At 35.1% G+C, this 24970-nt stretch overlaps 1 protein-coding gene across 5 annotated transcripts in view; it reads right to left on the bottom strand.

Moving 5' to 3' along the window:
• Window positions 1–8449: 8449 nt before the first annotated feature.
• The window catches only part of LOC119781997 (synaptotagmin-2-like), a 97707-nt gene continuing 81186 nt past the window's right edge, over window positions 8450–24970 (bottom strand). For 3 of the 5 annotated variants that reach the window (XM_038282673.1, XM_038282671.1, XM_038282672.1), the window contains 8 exons: window positions 19051–19266; window positions 18563–18723; window positions 14185–14322; window positions 11166–11333; window positions 10316–10483; window positions 9418–9535; window positions 8962–9095; window positions 8450–8710 (listed from right to left, as the gene is read on the bottom strand). In XM_038282673.1, coding sequence (XP_038138601.1) covers window positions 8495–8710; window positions 8962–9095; window positions 9418–9535; window positions 10316–10483; window positions 11166–11333; window positions 14185–14322; window positions 18563–18723; window positions 19051–19243 — 1296 coding nt within the window. In that variant the 5' untranslated portion in view covers window positions 19244–19266 and the 3' untranslated portion in view covers window positions 8450–8494. The remainder of the gene's footprint in view (window positions 8711–8961; window positions 9096–9417; window positions 9536–10315; window positions 10484–11165; window positions 11334–14184; window positions 14323–18562; window positions 18724–19050; window positions 19267–24970) is intronic. The other 2 variants (XM_038282675.1, XM_038282674.1) reach the window with 2 other exon arrangements.

Here is a 24970-nt window from a genome sequence, read left to right as displayed (position 1 = left end):
AAAATAATTTTCTATAATCAGATTAATGTTTCATTTCAATAATCCGCAACAGGACTGAGTGGTTTATAACTCTTTTTCTGTAGTTTTTTTCAGTCTTATGTTTCAATTGTTACATTCTCTGGGCAAATATATTGGGTCTCCTTTTTTTTTTTAAACACAGCAATTAAAAAATGTGTAAAAACAACAACAACAAAAAAGATCATCTATGCATATTATTCAGCATTTGCTGTCTCTGTGGATCCAGAAAGGACAACTGTGACCTGAAGCAGAATGCATGTAAATTTAACCCATCCTCTGGTCTTAAATGGCACGTTAACTCCTGCATGTATTTAGTGTAATCTACTTTGTGAATCCATTGCAGAACTTACACATCTACCAGGGGACAAAACAGAGGAAATTGTGCTGCTTATGAATCCCTTCATGATGTGCTAATGGGACTGATTTTTGTTATGGAATAGCGTACACACATTCCAACATACCTTGATTAAGAAAATCTGAAAAGATCAATTGGCTTTGAGAGCTTAAACATAACCCATAGTAAACACAAACAACTCGTGGTTATTAAAAGGCCTTTATTTCCTATTTGTTTTTTACAGAACTGGTAACACATATGATAAATTTTGTAATAAGTTATTTGGTTCCCTTGATAACTTCGGAAGGATTCCCAACGTATGTCCACATAAGGGTCAGGAGACGTTTTTAGCAACGTTTGTGTCCAGTCAAAGGCTAAAGCATGCGATCCACAGTAGGCACAAGTACTGACATGAACACGCGCACCACAACACTAGACACGAAGAAACACGGCTAGGGGACGTAACCTGACTGTCCTCCAATGCATTAAAAGAGGATGAAGAGAAGAAGGTGAAGCTTGGAAAACAAAGAGGTCTTAGGAATACAGCTGCATCACAGATAAGTGGAGAACTGAGTACTGTGGATTTTGGTTCGGCCCTGCATGTTTGGCAGTATACAATATGTCCATGTTGTAAACATGAAGGCCGGCATTCTTTATGCTCTGCAATAGCAGATTTAGGTTCCTGTTTAGCTTGATGACAAGGAGAGAATAAGTTACAGCAAAAGCAGACAAGGACACGAACATAAAGCAAATGAGAATAGAGCATGGAGACAGATCTGTCGCTTCAAACACAACTCTAGCCATTAAAGATGCATAGAGTAAAAAAAAACAGAAATGATTACACTTATGCACAAAAAAGATAAAAAAGAAATATATTTACTAACAGAACACATATGTTATCAAGAGCTGGCTTATGGGTATCTACATCATGTTCTGACTGTCAATGGACTGAATTTTGCCCAGTTTCCCTTTATAAATCCCACTGTATGTTCAAAAACAAAGCAAAACATATAAAGAAAATCCCATGTATGGGAGCAGTGATCTAAATCTGTCTTTGCACAGCTGAAGCAGGGCAGCTTCAGAGCTATATGTGCATACATGAATGTATACATGTATACAGCATTCAGGGAAACAGATCACTAGCCATTTTTTGTATATTTTAATGTGTTACTTATACATAAAAAAATAAAAAAATACAAAAAAAAGGGACAAACACACAGACCTTTAATAAAATCTGTAAAACATTGTAATTTTCAGCAATGTCTTCATTTAATTTTTCTACAGGCACAAGAGCCTGTGCACATAGAACATGTCAGTCTCCAATATTGTGTGATAGTTGTAGTAGTGGTGTAGTGGTAACCAACCTTTAAAAATGAATTAAAACTCTCATAATTGTGCCATGGGTGTACCTGTTATAACACGTTTTTAAATGTTTTGGTTTTTCCTTTATTGTTTTTTTCTTTTACATTAGCTGTGTAGACCTAAAAATGTGGAGATGAATACTGGCAGCTGTTCTCAGGTTGTGGCAGTGTTTCTAAAATGCATTGAAAACAAATTTTTAAGCTGCTCTCAGTGCAGCATTTGGTCACAGTCAATGGCATTGATGAGATGGCGATTATTACCGTATTGAGTTAAGACAATGTGGAGCATCAGTTTTATGCAACACATTTAGGGCTCTTGTCAAAACCGAGGTGGCAGTTTCATCTAAAATATACTTATAGTAACTTTTTTTTAATAATTTTAATAAATATTTAAATTGTTTGGAAATATGGGCTTGTTTGCATTCTTGCCTAGAGTAAAAGCAGGGAAACCATGTTTTACACATTGTGGATTAAATGGCCCTGCTTTATTGTCCTCGTCTAAAACATTTGATGTAACTCATGTTGATATTTTTAGCCTCTATGCATCTTGGTTAGCAAGTTTATCATGCAACCTTTACTTGGGCCAGTGGTCAGTAACATTTTCAACCCAAAAAGCCACTTAAACATTTAAGTTTATGAAATAAAATGTTCAGTGCAGTCTTCTTGGCCTTTTTTTCTAAATATATACTGGATGAAATACTGGATAAATTAAGTTGTATTGTCAATATACACAAGTTTATATTCATTTATAATCTTACATATTTATTTGAAATATTTGTTGAAAGTTATTTGGCGCCAATGTGAAAGGGCCAAACAGCCAAAATTGACCCTGGAGAAGGAGGCTTTAGACTCCTTGTCAAGGAGATTCAGATCCAGCTTCTAACTTTTCAAATCATTTTGGGTTTAAGTAAAAAAAGAAAAAAAAATTCTAATAAGCCATATTTCATATATTGCAATGTTAACATTCCTTAGGTCCAAGCTGATATAAATATGTAATGTCTAACATAGCAAATAAGGTTTGGGGTGGATAATTTTCTAAATAACCTTTTACTAATCATAAAATATTTTAATAAAAAGGAATGCTGTTTTAAATGTTGCTTTTCTAATTGAGCGGCATCGGTATATGTCTGTGTCCTCATTTAAAGACATTGTCTGATCCAACCTTGCATTTAGTGTACAAATGTGTGAGGTCATCCTATATAACTCAGGGCAAGAAAGCAAAATTTGATATCGTAAAAGCATAGAGAACAAACATATGCATAGTTTTGTCAGAGGGACTTATCCTTAAATCCTACATTAAACAGGTTCATTGTGATTGTTTTAAAATCATTATTTTAAGAAGAGCAGTTGATAAAAAAAAAGAAGCTGTAATAAGTGTCTAAAGAATGTTAGAGTGTGTTTTATTATTGATATTTGATTCTTATGAGTAGGTACATTCTCCAAAACAGGGGGAAAGGGAACTAGAACCCTGACTCAGGTTCCTTAATATTTTCACTCAGCTTTATATATCACAGACTCCCATAAATATAGTTTTAGCTATATTACCAAAAACCTAATACAGTAATATATTTTAATATTTATTTTTGCAAATAAAATATTGACAAACACAATCCTGTTAAATAAGCAAAGAAAATATCACATCAGCCACTCTAAAAGTAAAAACAAAAAACAAAAGACGTACTCAATCTCTTAATCTTGCAGCTGTTCTCCACGCTCACATATACAGTGGAATGCTGTAAGAAGGAACGTCAATTACGAAAAAATGAAGACGTCAGATTCTTCTTCCCTCATAAATAAACTCTAGCTATTCAGCTAGGCTCTAAAGAGTTAGTGCTTCAGTTTTATGGCTTTTAGTTTTTATCTTATTAATTTATTTGTTCACAAGTACACCTATTGTATATTAACAGAGTAAAAGAGACACAATCTGTAACAGGTATCAGGTAGGTTAAACAGAAAGAGAAAAAATAATCTTCTGATTAAAATGTATAGCAACAATAACAAAGAAAAAAGAGAGGTCTCCAAGTGATTTGTGATCAGTGTTTAGGGCTCATTCACAGTTTAGCCCTGAAAATGCAGCCTAAAATTGATTATGGTTCAAAAACTTCCGCTTTGGTTAGTGCTGGCATAAATAACTCCTAGAATCATTTTATTTATTTATTGAAATGAGCCTTTTCTGAATAACATCGATTTAAATCTTTGTTACAAGAAAAAAAAAGGAAAGAAATCTTCCAGCAGACTTGGAGACCCTCTGCTTCAAATAAAACATACATAGAACATATTTTCTTGAATAAAAAATATAAACTGTAGTTTAATAAAAAAATGAACTTAATGCTAATATTTCAAAAGGTACAATAATAAAATAAATGGCAAAAAAATTGCACCAAACAAAAACCTCTGAGCACAGGGTTTTACGTAACAAGCATGCGGCTACATTTTTCTTCCTACATGAACTCACGCACAGCACTGGACGACACACTTGCTTAAAAGTTTTCAGGCGTGGAAAGATTCCTATTTGTAATAGTACTCTAATATCTGCATGACATTCTCTCCAATGACCCTCGTGGAAAATAAATACACACTTTGTTCTATTTAGAAAATATACAGTGCATCTTTTTTCAGTTTGCTGTGTTATTAAAATGGCAAATGACACCCATTTAACGTACACAAGATATTTTTGCTTTGTCTCTAAAACATGCTCTTATGTACAGTAGTTCTTATAAACATGCAGTATCAATGTGTATGAGCTATGTATATAGGCAAAACTACACATCAATGAGTTGCTTGATTGCTTCCATGTTGCCTTTTTCTTTAGTGTTGCTTCAAAAAGAAGGATTTGTGCAAGATGACAAACAGAAATTTGGTCTTGTTTTTAAAAAAAGACTTACATTAGAAAGAAAAGAAAAACAATTTCAGCAAAAAGATGCAACATCAAAAACTTTAACTGCATTTGCTATAAATTGCACACAGCTAACTGGATGTTTCCTGGTGAGAAAGCATAATGCTCACCAAAACCTATTAGGCCTTTGATTGGCTAAAAAGTTTATTGAGGGGTGATTGGCTTTAATAGAGCAGTAACTGTTGCAAACCGACAATTACCCTAAAAAACTTGTCTCAGAATTTCAATGTGCGAATATAAAGAGCCAAAGGATCTCAATTTCCTTTGTAACTTCAAACAATCAGTAAGTTATTACCATATAAGAAAATCGCAAAGTATTTGTTAATGAGATCCTGCGCAGAGGGTACCTCAAAGGAGCACTGCATATAGTATCATGATTAGGGTAGTATAATATAATACAGGTAGCTACACTGAAATACTTATTTGTTTTCTGCCCATAAAAAATAACTATTGTTTAAACCTTTCATGCATAATTGCCTTAACAGTAGGATTTGTTTTAAAAGCCAACTGTGTATAATCTTCAAGGCTGTTGATGGTACACTCCCATATAAACTTGTCAACAACTACCATTGTGTCACTCTGCTTACTGCTACAGGCCAACAACCTAACAAAAAACACAATGCAGAGCATCTGGTTAACATCTTAAAGTGTTTCTATTGTACAAAACTCTTAAAGATAAAAAAAAAATCATAATTTAAAAAAACGAAGGATAAAATGAGTGTTCACTGTTCTGGCAAATACTCCAACAAGAGTAAAATTTTCTGCAGAAAACAACTTACAATTTGTTATTCAGCCACAGCTTATAGGTACTTTCTGTAAAACAAAGCCAGCATCTCTATATTTTTGTAGGCTAAAGTGCTAAGTATGACAAAAAAATCTACAGATATGGTAGTAAAGTTGATACTCAAGTCCTATACGTTTTAATGCTTGTCACAGGGCCTATGAATATCTCTCAGAAACAAATTCTTGGCACACTGTACTTGAAGTTCTGGAAAATTGAGGACATGAAATCTGACAGAGTTCAAATGACAAAAGATGTAAAAAATCTGGGTACGCAAAAGAAAAAGTTATATTATTGAATGCTAATGTTCTTTTATGGTACTGGAAAAGCGAAATAAAATTCCTGATTGAATAAAAGATTGAAAGATTTAATTAATTTGTTGGGTTTTTGTGTTTGTGGATGCTAAAGCTCAAAATAAGATATAGAAAACTGAACTCACCTTTTTGAGAGAGGTTGTTATGAATAATGCTTTTGAGATTAGTAAGAACTACATTTGAGGAAACCTGGCGCAGGCTTTGGCTCTCTATACTGCACTGGTTCATTCTGTGAAGCAGCACTGAACTCAAATGTGTTTCTTTTTCCTTTCATTTATAAGAGGCGAGCTGTAAGTATGTGCCACAGAAAGAATACATTTCATTACATTTGATCACTCAGGAAAAGGAAAAACACACTTTAAAGAACAGTGTCAGACATATCAATACTTACTAGTGCAATTTATAATCAATAGTTTGGTAAGCTGTGCATAAAATACACATGGATCTGTGCATTTTTTTTCCCCAGACCAGACTTTTTGCAATCATGTGAAATGATCATAAACCAAACAATGTAAACATACACATACACACTGAGACCAAAGTAAGCAGAAGCAAAAGCAACAAAATGAACATCCCTAAACTGTTAAAGCTCTGACTTTTGAGCATATATACACAAAAAAGTTAGGAATTAAAGTGCTCAAGGAATACAAGTGTTTGAAGTTGAACTAAATCATTAAGTAGAAGAAATAATAGAATAATCCAAATAAAAATAAAGAGAACAACACCTTTAACTGGAAGGCGTCCCTGGTAGTTGAAAATTGCTTATTTTGTTACTTGGAAGGCTTGTCTCCTTTATGACTGTAAGACGGTTATAGGGATTCCTTTGAAGTAAAAACCCTTGTGTCAAGTCCATGACTAATGGCAGTAACACTGAACAAGTGAGATACAGAATCAGAGGTGTTGGGATGGGGAAGTCAAGGGCTGTAGGCAGTGACGTGCGGTCAGGGGAGGCAGGTGAGGCAGTGCCTCACCAGCCATCATGGAAAGAAAGAAAATATATAATCATAAAGTAATTTAAATTGTTATATTCATCCGGTGGTTTGTACTAAAAAATATTCATTTTTCATGTAGCTTCACCAATTTCGATTTTTATTTGTTCAAAATCGCTGAATTTTCTTATTTTCCCATTCAAATGCTTGGAAGCGATGCCGGTGAGGCAGCAGCGAGCTCTGCCTCACCTTGGATTGCGCAACCCCTGGCTCTGCGCTGGCTGCAAAGCGGAGAGAGCATGTTGCTGTACGGCGTCAATAAAATTGTTTAAACAAATGTAATATGTGAACTTATTTCTAATAATTTGGCTTATGTATATAATGTACAGAGCTTTTTGTCACCAACTGTGTTTGTGTAACGTGTTTCGTGTAATGAGCGATTATAAACGGCAGAGAACAAGTTCGAGGTGAGGCAGGCAGTTCTCTTGCCTCATGGCAGGGGGTGCTCAAGAGACTGAAAACATAAGGCAGGAACAGGACGGATCAAGAAGGCTTTCTTCCCTGGCAGTGATCTCCATTGAGACAGAGAGACTTTTAAAACTGAAGGAAGATAAGGAGGACTTCTATTCATTTATAAGTAAAGGTAAGACAGTAATAACATTTATTTTGTTTTGTTTTTTAAGGAAATGTGTGTTTTGTGAGCTACAGTTTGTATGTGTAAGGATGCAGAAGTGAAACATAACCTGTAAACTGCTGTCAATCTATGCATCTATTTGCAAATCTGATTCTGATGACGTCAGTGCCTCACCAGCTATGAACCTCACCGCACGTCACTGGCTGTAGGCAGTAATCGACACCTTTTTAATATGTCAGCGGTGGTTGGGATTTGTCTCTCTTTTAATAGCCACTCTGGTGTTTCCAAACTTTTTTGTAGTGTGGATGACAGACGGTGCTTTTTTTAAAATACAATGTAAAATACACAAGCACACTTGTTTTGTTTCTTTTCTTTTGCAAATTATCTGTCATACTCACTATTCAACTCAATGATTTGTAGTAGAACTAACATCAGTCATAAGCCTAAGGTCACTAGAACTCTTAAGAAATAGATTTTTTTTTCTCTCATCACATTGTGTAACATATAAGAAGAGAACCCGTTTAGAAAAGAAAGGCATGAAGTTTTCCTCTCAGTTGTCTTGAGAAGATGAGTGGAAGGTTAAATAATCTGAAAAGGCAGTGCTTTTGGGTAACTGGACTTAATCCCTACTTTGCCACCCAAATCCAGGAATGTACTTCCAACTAACAGAATCATCTAAGAAGATAACTGGCAGGTGTGGGACATGGTGCAAAAAACACCTACGGAATGGACCTGCTTGTGTTGTTTCTCTATCATATGGCAGTATAAAGCATTATATTGTTAAGCACTATTCTAAGCAAACTGTGTCACTAAAGGGAAAACAGGTGAGAAGTATAGTATGAATCAATATGTTATCCCTCTAAATCACCAAATACCCATATAACACTCTTACTATAGTCTACTCTGTAAGCTTAATAATGGAACCATAAGTCCAATATAAAAATAGATCTAAAACAAACATAACTGAGTATCTGTCCATCCTGCGACTTGTCTTCTTTTCTTAGTGAAATGAGTTATTAGAATACAATTTTTTTAACTAGATTTCCCATCATGTCAATTGTGTTTTGGATCTTTTAAGATGATGGCTGTGGGACAGAAATGTGCTGAAGGGAGTAGATTGGTTGTCATTCGGAAACATACATTAATATGTGGGATGTAGATGAAACGATGGGAAATGCACAGGTAGGAAGGTGTGGGGGCATGTGGTGGGAGTTTTTTTATTTTTATTTACTTCTTGGCATTCAGCGCTGCTAAGGAGGCATCCACCTCTTCCTCTGGCTGCAACGGATGCCACTGAGCAATCGGGCGACGGGGATTGGCCAGCATGTCGGACCAGTGTTTCAGCCCGGCCCCTGTGGCCTTGCTTCCCACCCAGATCTTCCCAATGGCGTCATTCTTGCCAATCTTGTCATAATCCAGCACTGTGATGACGGCTTGAATTTTCTGAGGAAAAAGGGAGAGAGCATGACAACCCGGTAAACTGATGATTGTGAAAAAATGTCATAAACGTTCAAGAGATATACATCTTTTTGCAGGTCACTACATGTCTGGATTTATACTTTTACATGAATATGTATTTGAATTTTGAAGTTACATTCTTAAAGTCCTTTTTTAGACAAACTTGAAAATCTTAGTATTACATTAAGTGTAGTACTGTGTACATTTCTAAAAAACCTAGACATGTTTAAACATACCTGCATTTGCTCAAGAGGAATCTCAAAGCTGAAGGACTCATTGTAATATGGATTCAAGGTATTTTTCTTCACTGTCGTCTTCTTCTTCTTCAGCCTCTTTCCATTTTGAAGAAGGTTAATTTTTACATAGGGATCTGACAAACAGATATAAGACAAATTCACAAGATGACAATTAGGAACACTCTTTGCTCATTCAAAACAGGGTAGTGCTACTGTAATGTGCCAACAGATGGAGCCACTTCAAAAGCAGGATGCCTGGTGAAGGATTGGTGAGCACTGCAGCTGTAGCACGTGAGGAGAGCTGCACAAAATTGATGACTGGTCACATTAAACATTCTGCAGTCTAGGTGCAACCAGAAGGTCCTTTTAATCAGGACTCTACAGTAATACAGGGTAAGATGTGGATCTAGAAGATATACATATGATGCTCAATTCTGTTTCTGGAAACTAACCCACCTGATAGTCCCCCAACATCCATTTTCTTTAGATTTTTAGCCTCCAGGATGCAGATGGTGAGTTTGCCGGCAGTTGGGACATAACGTAAAGAGATGCAAATATCACCAAGCTTCTCTGGCTAGAAGAGGGAGCAAAGAGAGTAGAAACTTAGACTTAGTAAAGGGAGATTAGACAAATTACACTCATGAAATAAATTGTTCTGTATGACATCTAATTTGCTTTTTTGGACTGCTTGAAAAATTCTTCAGGACTGAAAAAGCTACAACATCATTGTTCTTTTTAAGATGGTTCGGGAGGGGCAGTTTCTTGGATTAAAATGTGCCTCTCATGGTTTTTAAGAGTGCAGCGTGAAATGGCTCAGTGACAGCTCCACATAACAAGGTGGATAGTTACTCACTGAGCAGTGTAGCATAACAGACATCGAACCGGAATCACAGAAGGAAATGGATTGTTTTTAAAGTCTAAAAAACCAGCAGCACTTTTCTTTAAAACTCTAACATAAATACGCATCCCTGGCAGAACACATGTACTTCTTTAAACCTCATCAGCAGTGTGTATACTGTTCACTCATCATTGTGATGAATGTCTTCTTTTTTCGGCTTCGGATGTCGAATGTGGAATGTAGTCACCATCCCATTCGGAAAACATATATATAATTTTAAAAGCTAGTTTGAAACCCATACTGATATTTTATTATCTGTAAGCAATAATTATGAAAATTACAAGAAAAAGGATGCGAAATATTTCAGTCTTTGTGCAAAAAATAAAACTATCAGTTGTACTTTCTGTAAATATTGACAAAAAATGTTGATAGTTTCATCATGTTCCCAATATCTTTTAACTGTGCCTGCTCTTTATATGGCGTCTTTTAGCTGAGTGCTAGGGAAGCAGAAATTACCTCTTCTTGATCAGCACTGTCCAGGTCTCTCCACTCTTCGATTGGTTTTGCAAGGTCCAGAGTGTTCATGGGTATCTTAATCTCTCCAATGATGTCATGTTTTGAGAAGCGGTCAAAGTCATAGACAGCCATCACCAGGGTCTTCCCTCCCATTTCAGTGAACGGTATCTGAAAATTAGCAGTAAGTCTAATTTTAGTGATTAAAATCAAATACAACAATTTTTTATAAACTTTCTAGCACATTTATTAAGCTTAACATTAGCAATATTATCCTTTTTATATTCACTGTCTACACTATGGTTTGTCACTGGACTGAGAGTTGAGGATTTTCATTTAGTAATACCAATTAAATGAAAGCAAGAGTTCAATGACTTTATTCAGTTTAATTAGTTACATTTTAAAAATACAAAAAATAAGCTCTTATAGAACTTTACATTTTTATTTTTTTTTTTATGTAACATTTTGTCTGCTTAGATTTATTTAGCTGCATACAAATACATGGCTGCCTCACTAGGACTGTCTGACTTTGACTGGCTTTTAAAACTTTTAAATTATTTTGTACAGAGCTGTGTCAGCAGACAAGGTGCCCCCGAGGTGAGCCTCTCCTTTAAAATGATTCCCTTTCAGAATATCTTTTGTAAGACATGTTCAATATCAATGCTTCTATTATCACAGTGGGACAAAAGTCAAACTGTAAAGGAAGACAGAATCTAAATATCCTGCATCAGGTAGATAAGGAGAGGGGGAATTACATTTTTTATAAGACATGCTAACTAATCAAATCAATTGATGTGCAAGATTCATTTGCCCAAAATGATTGATGAGGGGCCTCAAGTCACTTTAAGCCTACCTTAAAAGTGAACGTCTCATTGAAGACTGGGTTGAGGGTTTTCTTATGTACTTTTGTGTCAAACTTCTTCTTCTTGTCAGGTAAGACGAAGACCCTGACGTAAGGGTCTGAAGTGCCTCCACTGTCCATGGAGATGAGGTCAGCTGCTTGTAGAATTCCTACTGTAAGCTGGGGAGTGAAACATCATGTCAGTAAAAGATATTATAGATGCTAATATGAAATATGAAAATATTTACAGATATTTCAACAGAGCCACCTTTAGAGCTAAATTTTCTAAGAAGAAATTAGCTCACATTTTTGCACATCTACATGTACCTGTCTGCCTATCGAAACATTGTCTTCAGCTTATCCTAGATATCATCCCATGAACAACAGGTCCTGTTGAGAAGGGAAATTCTTATTGCCCACAACATAAAGTAGCTCTGTCTCGGGATCTCCTCCTACTAGGATGTGCCCAGTAAACTCCTAAGGTAAGGTGCACCAGGAATATCCAACTCATTTGATTCCAACACTAGTTCACAACACACTAAATGTACTTTGCAGAAGCAATTCAATCAAATCATACAGATTTGTTAAAAGTTTTGTGTCTGAGAAAACCCAGTTAATTGCAGCAGTTCACTGACTCCAAATCAATCGCTCACACTGATTATGCACGCAGCAACAGCAGAGAGGAAAAACCCGCTTTTAACAAGAAGAAACCTCAAACAGAACCAGTCTAGGTGTGAGAGGTCGACTGAGGTTTAGAGGAGAAAGAAGCAGACACAAAAACGGAACATTAAAAACCCTGATCCATGAATACTTTATGTTAGAAATAGTAATGGTAAACTTGCATCAATGTTGCGGCATCTGACATTGATCAGATGGCCGAACCAACTGAGCTGGCTTATTCTGATGCAGAGGAGACACTTCTCTAAAGTACTAAGAACACCCTGCAGATATTGGAGCTTCTTATCCTGTCACATTGTCTCTAAGAAAGTGCTCAGCAAGCATCACTCTAAAACAAAAAAACCCATAGAAAAAGAAAAACATGTTTTTAAAATATGTTTTTTCTCTAAATGTTTCTCTAATGTAAATTATTCTAAAATGATGCCTATTGTCGTCAGAACTTTCTTACGTAAACCACTCCAATAAATACGGTTGAAAGATCCATAAAAACAAATTATGTGATATTCCTTAAAATAAATGCAACACTTTATACTGTCAATTGACAGATAATTTTTTTTTTGTGTTTTAAGGTTTGTTTTTGCTCGGTATTCAATAAATTAAATCCTTCTGGTGTATCTATAATAACAACAGAGCTTGACTGGAGCAACAATACTGCGCATGCATGCAGGCGGTAAAAAGAAGCATTGGGCTAAGCCAGTTGGCACCTCCCAGCAGAGTGCCGAAAATAATCAAGTCTAAGATCTAGTCATAAAAAATGCAAAAATATATTTGATTCCAAGAGGGTTAAGATTCAAATAGTGCTCAAAATACAGCATGAACATTGGCATTCACTGAAGCGTAAGGTAAAGCTGTGAAGGAATTCAGGTGTTGCTGGGAAACTGATGGATGTGTGAGTAAACGTCCTAATCAAAGTTGATACTAGTGTTGGCAATGCTATTCTTTTTCTGTCCAATGACATTATACATGGATCAATTGCTTGAAGTGAACAGAACGGTGGAGGAGGGCAGTTTTCTGTCACAGCTGTTAAAATCCAGATTACTCAAATTCATATTCAATTCAGGGCTCCTTAACAATGCACTTAGTGAGGAAATAGCATTGTAATTTGTTTTAATGTGTTTATGGATTAAACACAGTAAAATGTTTAAGCCTAAGAGTTTTTTATTATTTATCCAACTGTAATATTTCTTACCCCCATGATTTGTTCTTGGTTGCTTTTGGTAAAAATGGGAAATTTCTTTTTTGTGTACAGTTTGGTAGGAAATTCTTAAGGCAGGCCGTTTTGACATTTATTAGAATCGCTGTCCTCTCTATTGTTTCTTTTTGTTGATCTGTAAAATAACATTCTTCCTGGTCAAAACACCATTCCTACTAGCGAGAAATGTACGTATAGATATACTAAATTAAATTTCTGCCAGCAAAAATTTTATTTCAGGATGCCAAAAATATAATTGTACTGGTAAGAATAAACCTAGAAATCTTTACAAATTTTAAGTGGCCCCTTTGACATTTTTTCATTTACTATTTCAGGTATTCATTTTTGATATCTGAAATAGTAATTATGACAAGCAGTAACTCTATTATTTTATTTTATATAATAAATGTTATATATTTATCTTTATTTGTTTTATTGTTATGTTGTTTTTATTATTTTTTTTTTTTTCCCCAGAATCAAATCAGGTCTTAGATGAAAGTGCACATAATTGTTTCCTGAACAGCTGATTGGCTGCTGGGCGGAGCTTTAGATTCAGCTCACTTAGCCTTCCCGCTGAGCAGTTTTCCGATTCAGAAAACATTAGCTAGAGTGACTAGCCTCACTAAGAGTGAATCCAGCTTTGTGGTACCAGAAAGTCACAGTTAAAACTACAGAATGTCTTTAGTAAGAGGCTTCTCCAGATATGGTGCAAGACAGACCACTACAGAAGATCCATCCTGCCTACAGCAATCATCACCTACAGTACTAGGATACGAAATACAATAGCAGTTAATGCTACATTTAATTTCCCTTTTGGATTAATAAAGTATATTTTAATTAAATTAAATTTGAATTTAACTCTAGAGGGTCTACACTTCTGGATTTTAGTTTTTTGTCGGTTTGAGGTACCTCTTCATATTTTAACTTTGGTTTAAGCTCCCACACAACTTTTGTTTTTGTTTTGTTTTTTCATTTGTAAAAAAGTAGAAAAAACATTGTAATGTTTTCTTGAAATTATGCAATGTTGTGTAATATTGTATGTGTATGAAATGCATTAAATATGTTGATTTAAGTTTAAAGCGGAGGTGTTCACAAGGGTATTTTATACTTTAGAAAAGAACAGTGGTTTGAGCCAAAAAAACACATAGTTGCATTCCTTGCCTTGTTTTCCTGGAAATCATAATCAATGGAGTACTGCAGTTTCCCAAGCTTTTCCTTCTCCTTCACCTCCTCCTCTTTCTCATCTCCTGTTAGGCCTGGCTCAACATCGTCTTCCTCATCATCATCATCCTGGGGTTTCTGCAATGATAGAAGTTTGATAGATGGCAAAAAAGAGAGTGAGAAGATGGCACTGAAAGAGTGGTTGAGCTGACCATCTAACCTTAGGCGTCAGCAGTCAGGTTAGTCACAGCACCTACCTTCAACTTACCCCAGTGCTATAAGTGCAAACTGTTCATCGATGACCACGGTTGCAACCTGACTTGATTTGACTCTTTCCTGGGTGACACCATTTGCCGTTTTTTTGGTTTTTCATGATACAGGGATGTCAAATCTAAGCCACTTATTTTCCCTCACTATAAATTGTTGTACGTAGAAACACTTCAGCCTGTGGTGGATATTTCAAAGGACTAGATCACAGCGGTGCATGTAGAAGAGGCGGACAAGAAGCAAACAACCTTATAAAACAGTTTGATACAATAAAAACAAGAGTTTAAGACTCTTGAGAAACATGACGCCTGAAATTCACTTATCCATCTGTGCAGTAGTACACCAAAGAGAGAATACAGCTCCAGCTTAAATGCATTGTTTCAACTGGTAAACAGTAATTTACTTACATTTACTCAACTCAAATTCTTTACTATGACAAAGTTCTAACTTGACAACTTTTAAATAAAATTCAGTTAATTCTTACCAAAGAGAACAACGAATTTAGGTTAGAGCTGCATTCCCATTCTAGTATGTTTTGTAGTGAGTATGAACATTTGTTTCAAAGGCTATGTTCACTAATATCCAAAAATTGAAGGGAAGATCTTTTAATACCTTTTTTTGGTGCTAGGACTGAAAATGAGTAGATTAATGTTTAAAGCTCTTTACACCAAAGCAATGCCAGGTTTCAGATTTTACTACAACACTAATTTATGGTGGATGGATATATTAAAGGTCAAATTTAAAATACATCTAAGAAATGTATAGCTCAATGCTGGTAAATATGCCACAACTCCTTAATCAAGCTTTTATATTTCTTCTTTTTTATTATCTAATTCATGTAAAGCACTTTGTATTCTCAATTTACTGAATTGTACTATACAAATAAACTTGCCTTGCCTTACTCAACAGGTAAAAAATAGCAACCAGGTGGGACTTTTACTTTATATTCACATTTATAAAGATAATTTAGTTCTGCATCAACTCAAATCAATTGCATTAAACATTCCTTGACAGTGTTGCATTTTGTAATTCTTTTATATTCATTATTTCTATTCATTTTGAGATGAGATGTTTTGTTAAATTTCTGGCTCATAAAGCCCAATTTAGTTTAAACTGTAGGAACCATTAAAATGTTTTATGATAAGAACAGAATGATTCTCTTTTTCTATAAAAAACTCAAATTTTTGAGCATTTTTTGAGCAGACCTTGAGGTTTTCCTTGGGGGAAAAAATAGTGCCAAAACCTCCTACAGTTTCTTCATTTTTCCATGCTGGCTCTTAGTAGCCTCTCTTACCATTTTCAATTCTGTCTTTTTAATATTTTTTGGAAAAATGCCTTGGTATAGTAATATTACTGTAAATTTAGGTTTTTTTTTACTATACTTCATGTGGATATATAATGTGGTATAATGTTTTTGAAGCCTTTTCATCTTTTTACATTACATTTTTTTTGAACCATTGTAACCTGTTGGCAAATAAACAGGAAATGATGCCAGAAAACTTAAACTTGATTTCATGTAGGTCAGATGTAATATGACAGTTTTTTTGGTGGGGTCCCAAAGCAGAATAAATGCTATAACAGAATCCAAACACGTTTATCAGGCTATTGGTTTTTACTTTTCTTTTTTTTTTCTTTTTTTTACATTAAAAAACACCATTATGTACAATTTCAACATCTGAGATGTAAAAATGTCCAATATTCTTGATGATTTATTATTTATCTTTTTTTACAATAATGGAAGGAAAAAGACAGGCTTTTATTTATATCAAGAAATTATAATGACTTTGGTCATTTATTTATGTCTTTGCTTTTCTAGTTTATTGCTCTCAGAGTGGCTTTATTTATTATCTATTTAAGTCAATGATTTAAAAAGTCATCTGAAGATATTTTCGAATTGATGGCTTTATTATTTGGTCATTTTATTTTTTTTTAAATCATCATGCCTGTCTTGATTAGGCTTAAGAAATCAGGGACTCAAAGTTAAATAGATATACCGGTATGTATTATCGTGCACACGTCAGGCATCAGTGCTCTTTTTTACTTAAAGTTATTTAGCATACATCAAGTTATTATGGCCCACTGTAAAATAAAAGAATATATGTCGAAAACCTTTCTTCATGAAACCGAAAGCTCCAGCTGCCCAATAATGAGCTAGGAAAAAATACATGGCAGACACTCACAAATTAAAAAAATGAACATAACCACTTTAGAACTGCTTACACACAACACCCCCAAACAAATGCTGACATGCAGACTCTCCAGCATGCTAAACCCACTCTCTCTATATATTTATCTCTCTCCCCTTCTCTCTCTCTCTTAAACACACACACATACATTCATAAAAATATTCTCATTCTGCATCATTTTATGTTGCATTCTGGTGCTATGTTGCGCTATTACTTTTCATTCGAGCATGCCAGGCCACATAATGCAAGATCCAGGTTTATTTCTGCTGGCAAATGTTAATGCTTTGCTGAATGAAATCTGAGCGATAAATAGTCAATAACTGCAACATACCTTGTTTAGGGGTCGAGAAAAGTATTTATCTATGTCCTAAATATAGCATAATATTGGTGACCGTAACCTATTATGTCAGCAGCATGGGTCATCCAGGAAAGTTACTCTCAAGTCAAGTTGTGGCCATTCAATGGTAACCTACTGCAAGGGCATATGCTGGTCTTTGTCAAGAGTCACAGATGTTTTCATCAGCTAAATAGGAGCTTGTTTTCACATCCAAGGTATCATAGAAAAAATTTTACACCTGAGTCAATCTACAGACGAATAGTTGGTAAGTCATCTGTTGTCCCTGAGCTCCGAAGTTAATTTCTGTTTTTGCCGTAGCCTGCTCCAAGCTTTTTGTGAAATTACATTACAAGTGTTATTTGACAAATACCCAGCTTACCCCGTGCACATGCATGTTAGTGATCTCTAGTGAGTTGCTCAGTGCGCTCAACATTCAAAGGCTTAACCATAGGATGAGTTTCATGTTCACTTCAAACCATATAGCATTAAAAAAAAAACGTTGTTGTTTTTTTCATTTAATAAAAAAAAACTGCAATCCTTGGATATTCAAGACATGGTAGTTGATGCAGCATAACAGTTAAGTGGATTCTGCAAAGCAACCTAAATACTCCCAAAGAGTCCTCAAGCACCTGCAGCACCAAAACTTGCAATAAACTAGGGAAGCCAAAGCAATCATTGTCATCAACATTGCAATCAAACCCCTCCAAGCCCAGCCCAGCCCCACCCCCCTCCAGCACCGTCCCCACCCTGCCCTGGTCTGTGCTTACACAGAGCGGCCAGAGAGGGGTGCCGCGTGCTGTCAGACCTACCGTAGACAGAGAAGTCCACCACAGTCAAGATACACGGAGCACACATAAGACACAAAGCAGGAAGGAGGAGAGCAGAGACAAAGGAAGAGATTGAACTCACAGCAGACACCAAAGAAGGGCAATCACAGCAAATGCAGTAAGCTGCTCTGCAGAGAGTGAGGAAAATGACAGATGGGAAAGCCTCATTATTGGCACAATTATGTGCTTTTAGTGTTTTTTTTTTTTTTTTAATACCTGCATTTTTACTGTTTTTCCATCACAAAAACATAAAATGAAACCTAAAGTAACAGAAGTGTGAAATCTAGTAATTTCTGATAATGACTGTTTATTGAGTGTAAAAGAAACAATCATAAAAGAGGCTGTGTAACCAAGAACCCTGTCATTTTGTTCTCAAACCCCAAAGCCCACATGAAAGAGAGTGCAACGATAACATTTATCACAAGTACATTGAATAAACAGAGAAAGAAAGAGAAAATGAAACAAATAATTATGAATGACAAACAGTGTTATCAAAATCTGTGAAAAAACACTCTTGACTGGGTTAGGGAAAAACAAGTTAAAAAACCTTGTTAGACTCTAATCAGTAAGAAGTATAATAAATTAGCAGAGTCATTTCTATGACTCATAATGTCTATCTTTGTTTTACTATAGTGCCTCTCATTAAACCCAACAGACATTAGCTAATAGAGTCATGAAAGGGTCAAATATATTTGTGGCTCATTTAAAGGGCCAATATAGATTTTCTTAGCTGGGACTCAACCTGTGCCAGTGAAACATACCTCGCCTCCTTTCAAGTTCTTCATTCCCATGTCACCCTTTCCTTTCTTGCCCTTCTTGTTTTTCTTCTTCTTGCAACAGCATTTCTTGATGATGCAGAAGCAACACGTTAGAATCAGTAAAGCAGCGACCACGGCAATGGCAATGATGGCCCAGGATGGCACTGAGGAGAACACAGACCAGTTCATAGATGGAACAGCCCCATTAAAAAACAAAAATGAGAAGCACATACTCTGAAGTCTGACTGAATGATAATTTAGCCTGCTTCATGTCATGCCCAAGGCCACATGGATTTAGTGAGAGGTGGAAGGTTAGCAATTAGATTGGAGGAAAATTAGATTTCCTTGCCATTAGGAAGAGCAGCCAGTGATCAATACCAAATAAAGACATTATGGGACTGATGATGCCTGCAGCAAAAGAGAAAATCTAATTCCAAAATAATTGTTGAGAGCCACGTCGATAACAGTTTTGGCTTTTGCCAGGCACTCACGTGGGATCTTGTCGATTTCATTCAGGAACTTGTTTTTGATCTCATCAAAGGCATCGTTCTTGTTGACTGGCTCCGTGGAGTTCTCAGCAGAGACTAACGCTACGGGGGCTGGAGTAACAGTCAAGTCACTGGCCCCCGTTGGTTTGGCTGCAACCATGGGCGTCGTTTGTTGCTTGAACAAGTTAAACTTCATTACTAAAGCTGCACGATCAGCCCCTGAAAACAGCATAAAAAGGCACAGCAATAAATAACAAATTTCTGAATTGAAATCAATAAATTAGAATATGTGTTCCAATGAGGCATCTTTGTCAGATCAATTGTATTTTTTAATCAAAATAATAGACTTTAAGCAGGTATTAAATATACAAATCTTTTAATCTAAATTTCTGTATTTCCAGTTTATTTTTTATTAGTCTAATGTAACATTGTAGCTCTCCAAGAAATTAATCATGTTTGCTTTAAGCAGAACTCCTCAGAATTTATATAAGAATGCCTAAACACCGTTGGTCTTTGTTTAATAATCCATAAAATATTTAAGGTTATTGAATTTAGGTACTGTAATAAATGTGATATTACTGTATTCAAATTCAACGAGATTTTCCTTAGATTACTAAATATTTATTTTTGGTGCATTATTATTACTAAGATAAAATATAAGAAATATCAAGCAGAGTGGAGTATCCGTCTATATTTACCACATAGTTTCTTGAGACATTTTGCATATTTAGCTCAAATATACATAAATGAGGAATATATGTGATAAAAAGCATGAAGCCAATGTAGTGTAAATGACACAAGATGGTTCATGATCATTTTTCATATCTACAGAATCAGACATCCCAAACTCCTATAGGTTTCAGGCACTTATGGCACAACCCAACTAAGGACCCAAATGGTTTAATGTTCCATTAGCGTTGAAATGTGTTGGTAATGAAGACTGTACGGTTTTGGGAAGTTTTTTCATGTTTCTACTCTGAAGTAGCATAATTTAATGGTTTCCGCAGACAGAAACATCAGCCTAAGCAAGAAATGAATCCAAGAAAGATAGATAAATAAAGTGATAACAAGAAATCTAAGAATAATGGCTTGGATAAAAACATTTGTATTAGGTTGCTCTTTGAGGACAAAGGGAATGTATGTTAAGCTTTTCTTTTGATAATAAATGCAACCAACAGCCATAACCATTTTTAAAGAATTTTATAGATAATGAGAAATTTTACGCTTTTAATGGGAACCTATTTAGCAGTGGGGTAGTTATATGTGCTTTGCATAAAAACATAATTCAAGATTTCAGTCCAAAAGCTTTCCATGACCCAGAAAATGTGTTTCAATATTTTTAACTGGGTCCTCAGTACCCCCTGTCCTGCAGGATTTAGATGTCTCTGCTCCAGCATGCCAACATCACGCATCACTCATTTATTAAAGTCAGGCAGGTGGAGGCAGGGGAATACCTGAAATATCCAGGACAGTGGATCCTAAAGGAGTGAGTTTGAAAACCAATGATCTATTTCAACTCCAGAAAGGTGTATTTTTAACGAAGCTTTGAAGAAATCCTGACGAAGCACTATTAGCTAGTAGCACTGCAACAAGCTTCATTCATAGAAGCTTACTTTGACATTTCTATTAAACTGTCTCAGCAATGGAGGGCCACTACTTAGTCAACACAAAAGTGATGACCTTATGATCTTCTTTATGATAAAAAAAAAAATCTGTAAAAATTAAGTCTAATTTGCTGTTATGTACCTTACTAAAATCATTTTGAGCAGCAGGAGACCATAACATCTTTTTTTGCAACCTGTTTTAACTGAAACCAGGTAGGGATCAGTTAGAATCTCATCTCCACATTTTGCACATTGTGTATAATACGGACGATAGCAGTGCTTATTTTATAAGTAGTATCTAAATGTGTTCCGTTACAAAGTGTGCAAAATAACTAATCCACACTGGCTTGTAAGTAATTGCTTTATCTGCTGCCACACATATAAAAAATTAAAATAATTGTGTTTTTTAAGCTTTGTAAAAGAAATCTAAATGCCCAAAATATTTGGAATATCATTTTGATATATTAATAATCACAGATTATCAAATAATTTTTAGGACAAAGCCATAAACCCAGTCTCTCTAAAACCTCTTACCTGGTGGTTGCATGCCATTTGAATAGCAATGACCATTGTAAATTTTATTTATTCATTTGTCTTATAAAACAGACATGGTACTTAAGTGCCAAGGAAGGAAGAAACAAAGGTCACATCTTAAACCAAGAAACCTTTGATTTGATCCTGAACTAAAAACATTGTTTTAGTTTATTTATTTAGAGATGAATGCAATCTTTTAAATTCATAGTCATCATTGAAGGTTATATACAAAAAGTCCAAAAGTCCATCAATACAATATAATATATGAAAATATTAGGGATAGCAAACTTTCAATGTGGTTTTAATATGTCACAACTTTAGGTGAGGACAGTTTTACTAAGTTTATTTAAAAGCAAGAATTTGTGGTGAAGATTAGAAAAGGCCCTGGAAAATTAGTGTAATTCTTAACCATTTCCCTCAAGATCATGACAAGATAAAGTAGGAAGGCTAAAAAGATACATACAGTAACTTGAGAGTCTTGTTTTTTTGTCTTACAGTATATCCTATTTGGCAATACACTTGAGTATAAATTCCAATTTGCATGTAAGGAATTGAAACTGCTTTCAGAGATTAACACATGTAAAATTCCTTGCTTCGGGTTTTATATTGCGTTGCAAGGACACCCACATTATAAAATAAAGTGCTTGGGAAAGACATTTAATTTAAAAGCCCACAAGAGTCCTGGAAACTTGTAATATATTACTGAATACTTGCAAAACTTATTCTATTTCCCACCCCTGTGGTAAATGATTAGTGATCAGTTAGCATAAACAGAAAACTTTAACAAAAAATCCTAATAGTAAATCCCATTTTTAACACTACATCCAATTCTAAGTCATTAGTGCCAAAGCAATAGAGATGTTTGACCATGCAAAATATTTCTAGTGGCCTGTACAAAAACAAATTAAAGTCAAAGCAGGGCATCTCAGAGTATCAAATGCAGCAAAATAAAGCCTGCAATTTAGTCCAGAGTATACAAGTGAGCTTGATTTACATTTACAAAGCAGAGTAAAAAACAAGCACAACAAAAGAAGACCTGAGTTCTTGATTTATTTCTAACATGTCGGTGTGTGGTAAAAAAATTCATCTCCAATTTTGTAAGCGCTAATTTCCAAGTTACTTTCAGAGATGCTGTTTCTATTTATTGTGGCAAATAAATTATTCAAACTGAGGCTCACAGAAGCAAATATAAGCTTATATTATTCAGGGCTGTAGACAGGGTCATGCCTTTTGAAAATGTGAGTGGTTCGAAAACCTTTTTCTGTGATGAAACTAGCTGACAGATATTTTGTATTAGTCTAGTACAATGGTAACTGTGCTGCAGATAAATTATATGAACTTGCTACAGTAGGTTGAAAATAATTACACTAAAATGATATATGTAATATATTTAAAGATATATTTATAAGATTATGTGTGTTACTAAAAATAAATATCTGCACAGCTAGGACAATGTTTAAGGGTCACATAAGAGGTTTAGATTATATCTATCAATTAAATTAACAGCCATGAGTGATTCCTCTACAACGTCCTCTATAGAGGACAAAAAGAGCATTGAACGAAACTGTTTTATGACCACCATCAGTTCTGTAATAAAGTCAGTTATATTAGCCTGGCTTATGTTACATTAACATTCCAAATTTACATATTTAAACAAAACTGCAAACTAAGGCTTCCAAACTAAGGCTTCCAAGACACATACTGTAGAACAAACTTAGCAGCTATCCCCAAAGGTAGTTTGCTTATTTTGGTCCTCTACTCTGAAAAGTAATAAGACTGGAAAATATTCATTGAAGTTTTTTTTTTGTTTTGCTTTTTTCTTTTTTGCTTTTTGTCATACGTCTTATTAAATAAAAACTAAGCATGTTAAAGTTCAAGATGTGGTTGCCCTGTTATCCTAAATCACCTTTTAATCGTCATGGATATCAATAGACTTTTTTTTATCTGTTTTTTCGATCTTTTTACCTTGTATTTTTCATTCACTTTTGCCAATGTTTATGTCCATATCCTAGATTTGTTTCTGCACCAGGAGTTTGACAATATTAATCAAATAAAAAAAAAAAGAAGAGAAGAAGAAAAGAAGAGTGTTTTTGGTTAGGGAAAAGAGCCTCATCATTCCACACATACGGTCTTTTTCATCCATGAAAAACCTGACATCACTTTACCCCTAGGGTGAATAAGGATTTTTAAATAGCATGTCTTCAGTGTACACTTAACATTGTAGCAAATGATGTATTTGCAGCTGAAAAAGCAATATCTACAGCAGAATCAATGCTGTATCAGCTGCCTCTGTAGTGGCACCACATGAATGCTGCATACTGGATTTTCAAAGAGTTTTTGTCAACATCGAAAACTGTTTTTTCCAAATAAACTAAATAAACTAAAAACTTTAATTTGAGTTCACACTGTTGAACAAGTCTGTGTGCTAAAGATAAGTATATTAGCATAAGCAGTTTACATATGCTAGTCAAGGTTCATCATTAACACTTTGACCATTGATTTATAAAGTCTATATAAATAGGCAATATTTGAATACAGTGTTGACTGTATATTTAATGCAGAGTTAAAATAAAAGAAGATCAAAATAACTTTAATTACGTTGACCTCTTACTGTAGTAATTGAGGTAATCGTTTTTGCAAGTCTTAGCACCAAATATTTGTATCTTTATCATAGTTTAGGGAGGAGGAGCCTAGGAGCTTGCTTAAGTCACTTCTGCTATGTTAAATAAACACATTGTCCTTATTTGGCTTACCACTGGGTAAATCAAACAACAATTAACAAAGAAAACAGGTTTACATTAAGAAAGCTTACCATGGAAAAAAGGAAAAAGGAGAAAAAAGTTTGCCTTTATGAAGATTATGAAGCACGGGGATTATCCCATATAAATTTCACATAATACTCTGGCCATAGAGAAATGCGTAAATTTTTATCTCCATCTCTTAACATGGACCTCACGTTTTTAGAGTGTGATTCATTATAATTAGCAAAAAAAGTTATGCTGCACTGCCTAAAGGAGCGTAGCCTCAAACATGAGCTGGCCCTTATCACAAAATCCACTCTTTAGAGTCGGATGGTCATTAAGCAGTTTTATCCACATCCAAGCTGAATGCAGTAAAAACGCACTAGTAAAGCATTTCACTGGAAACCATATTGCTTCTCCTATAACACAAACTTTAAAAAGAAAAGCTTTTCTCTTCACAGTTACCCTGATCTACTGCCATCTCCCTTTGCTCTAAGACATAGCCTAATAAAGTGTCCATCAACACCTGTCCTGGTGGAGCCCTGTATATATATTTAGAAGCTTTTAGATGAGAAAAACAAGCTCATATTGAATGTTGATAGCATCCTGGATCTTCAACATGAGTTTTTTTTTCAGACCCAGAAGATTTTGGCTTTGAAAAAGAAGCTTGTCTGAATGATTAACTTACATATGTTTTAATTGAATAATCACACTATATCCAAAAATTATTAAATCATATATATAGCATCTGAGATATGAGGCATGATGGTGGTCCAAGGGGTTTTGTGCAACGCCAACGTACACGGCCGTCAAGAAGTCGATGCCCGGTGACCTTTGTCGGATGTCTTTCCCCCGTCTACTTACTTTGAAAAAGTTGACAAAAATAAAGGCCACTAGACCCTTAAAATACATGAAATGTAAGATATAACCCTCTGTCAGCTTGACCGGCGGAGGCTCAATATTTAATGGAGAGGCAATACAAAATAGAGGTTTTGGTGGCTTTATTGAACTCCAGCTTGTGCACACCAACACCTTCTTACACTA

This window comes from Cyprinodon tularosa, unplaced genomic scaffold (genome assembly GCF_016077235.1).
Source record: "Cyprinodon tularosa strain WSP-4 unplaced genomic scaffold, ASM1607723v1 ctg187, whole genome shotgun sequence".
Taxonomy (NCBI): domain Eukaryota; kingdom Metazoa; phylum Chordata; class Actinopteri; order Cyprinodontiformes; family Cyprinodontidae; genus Cyprinodon; species Cyprinodon tularosa.
This window is presented reverse-complemented; position numbering and strand designations above follow the sequence as displayed.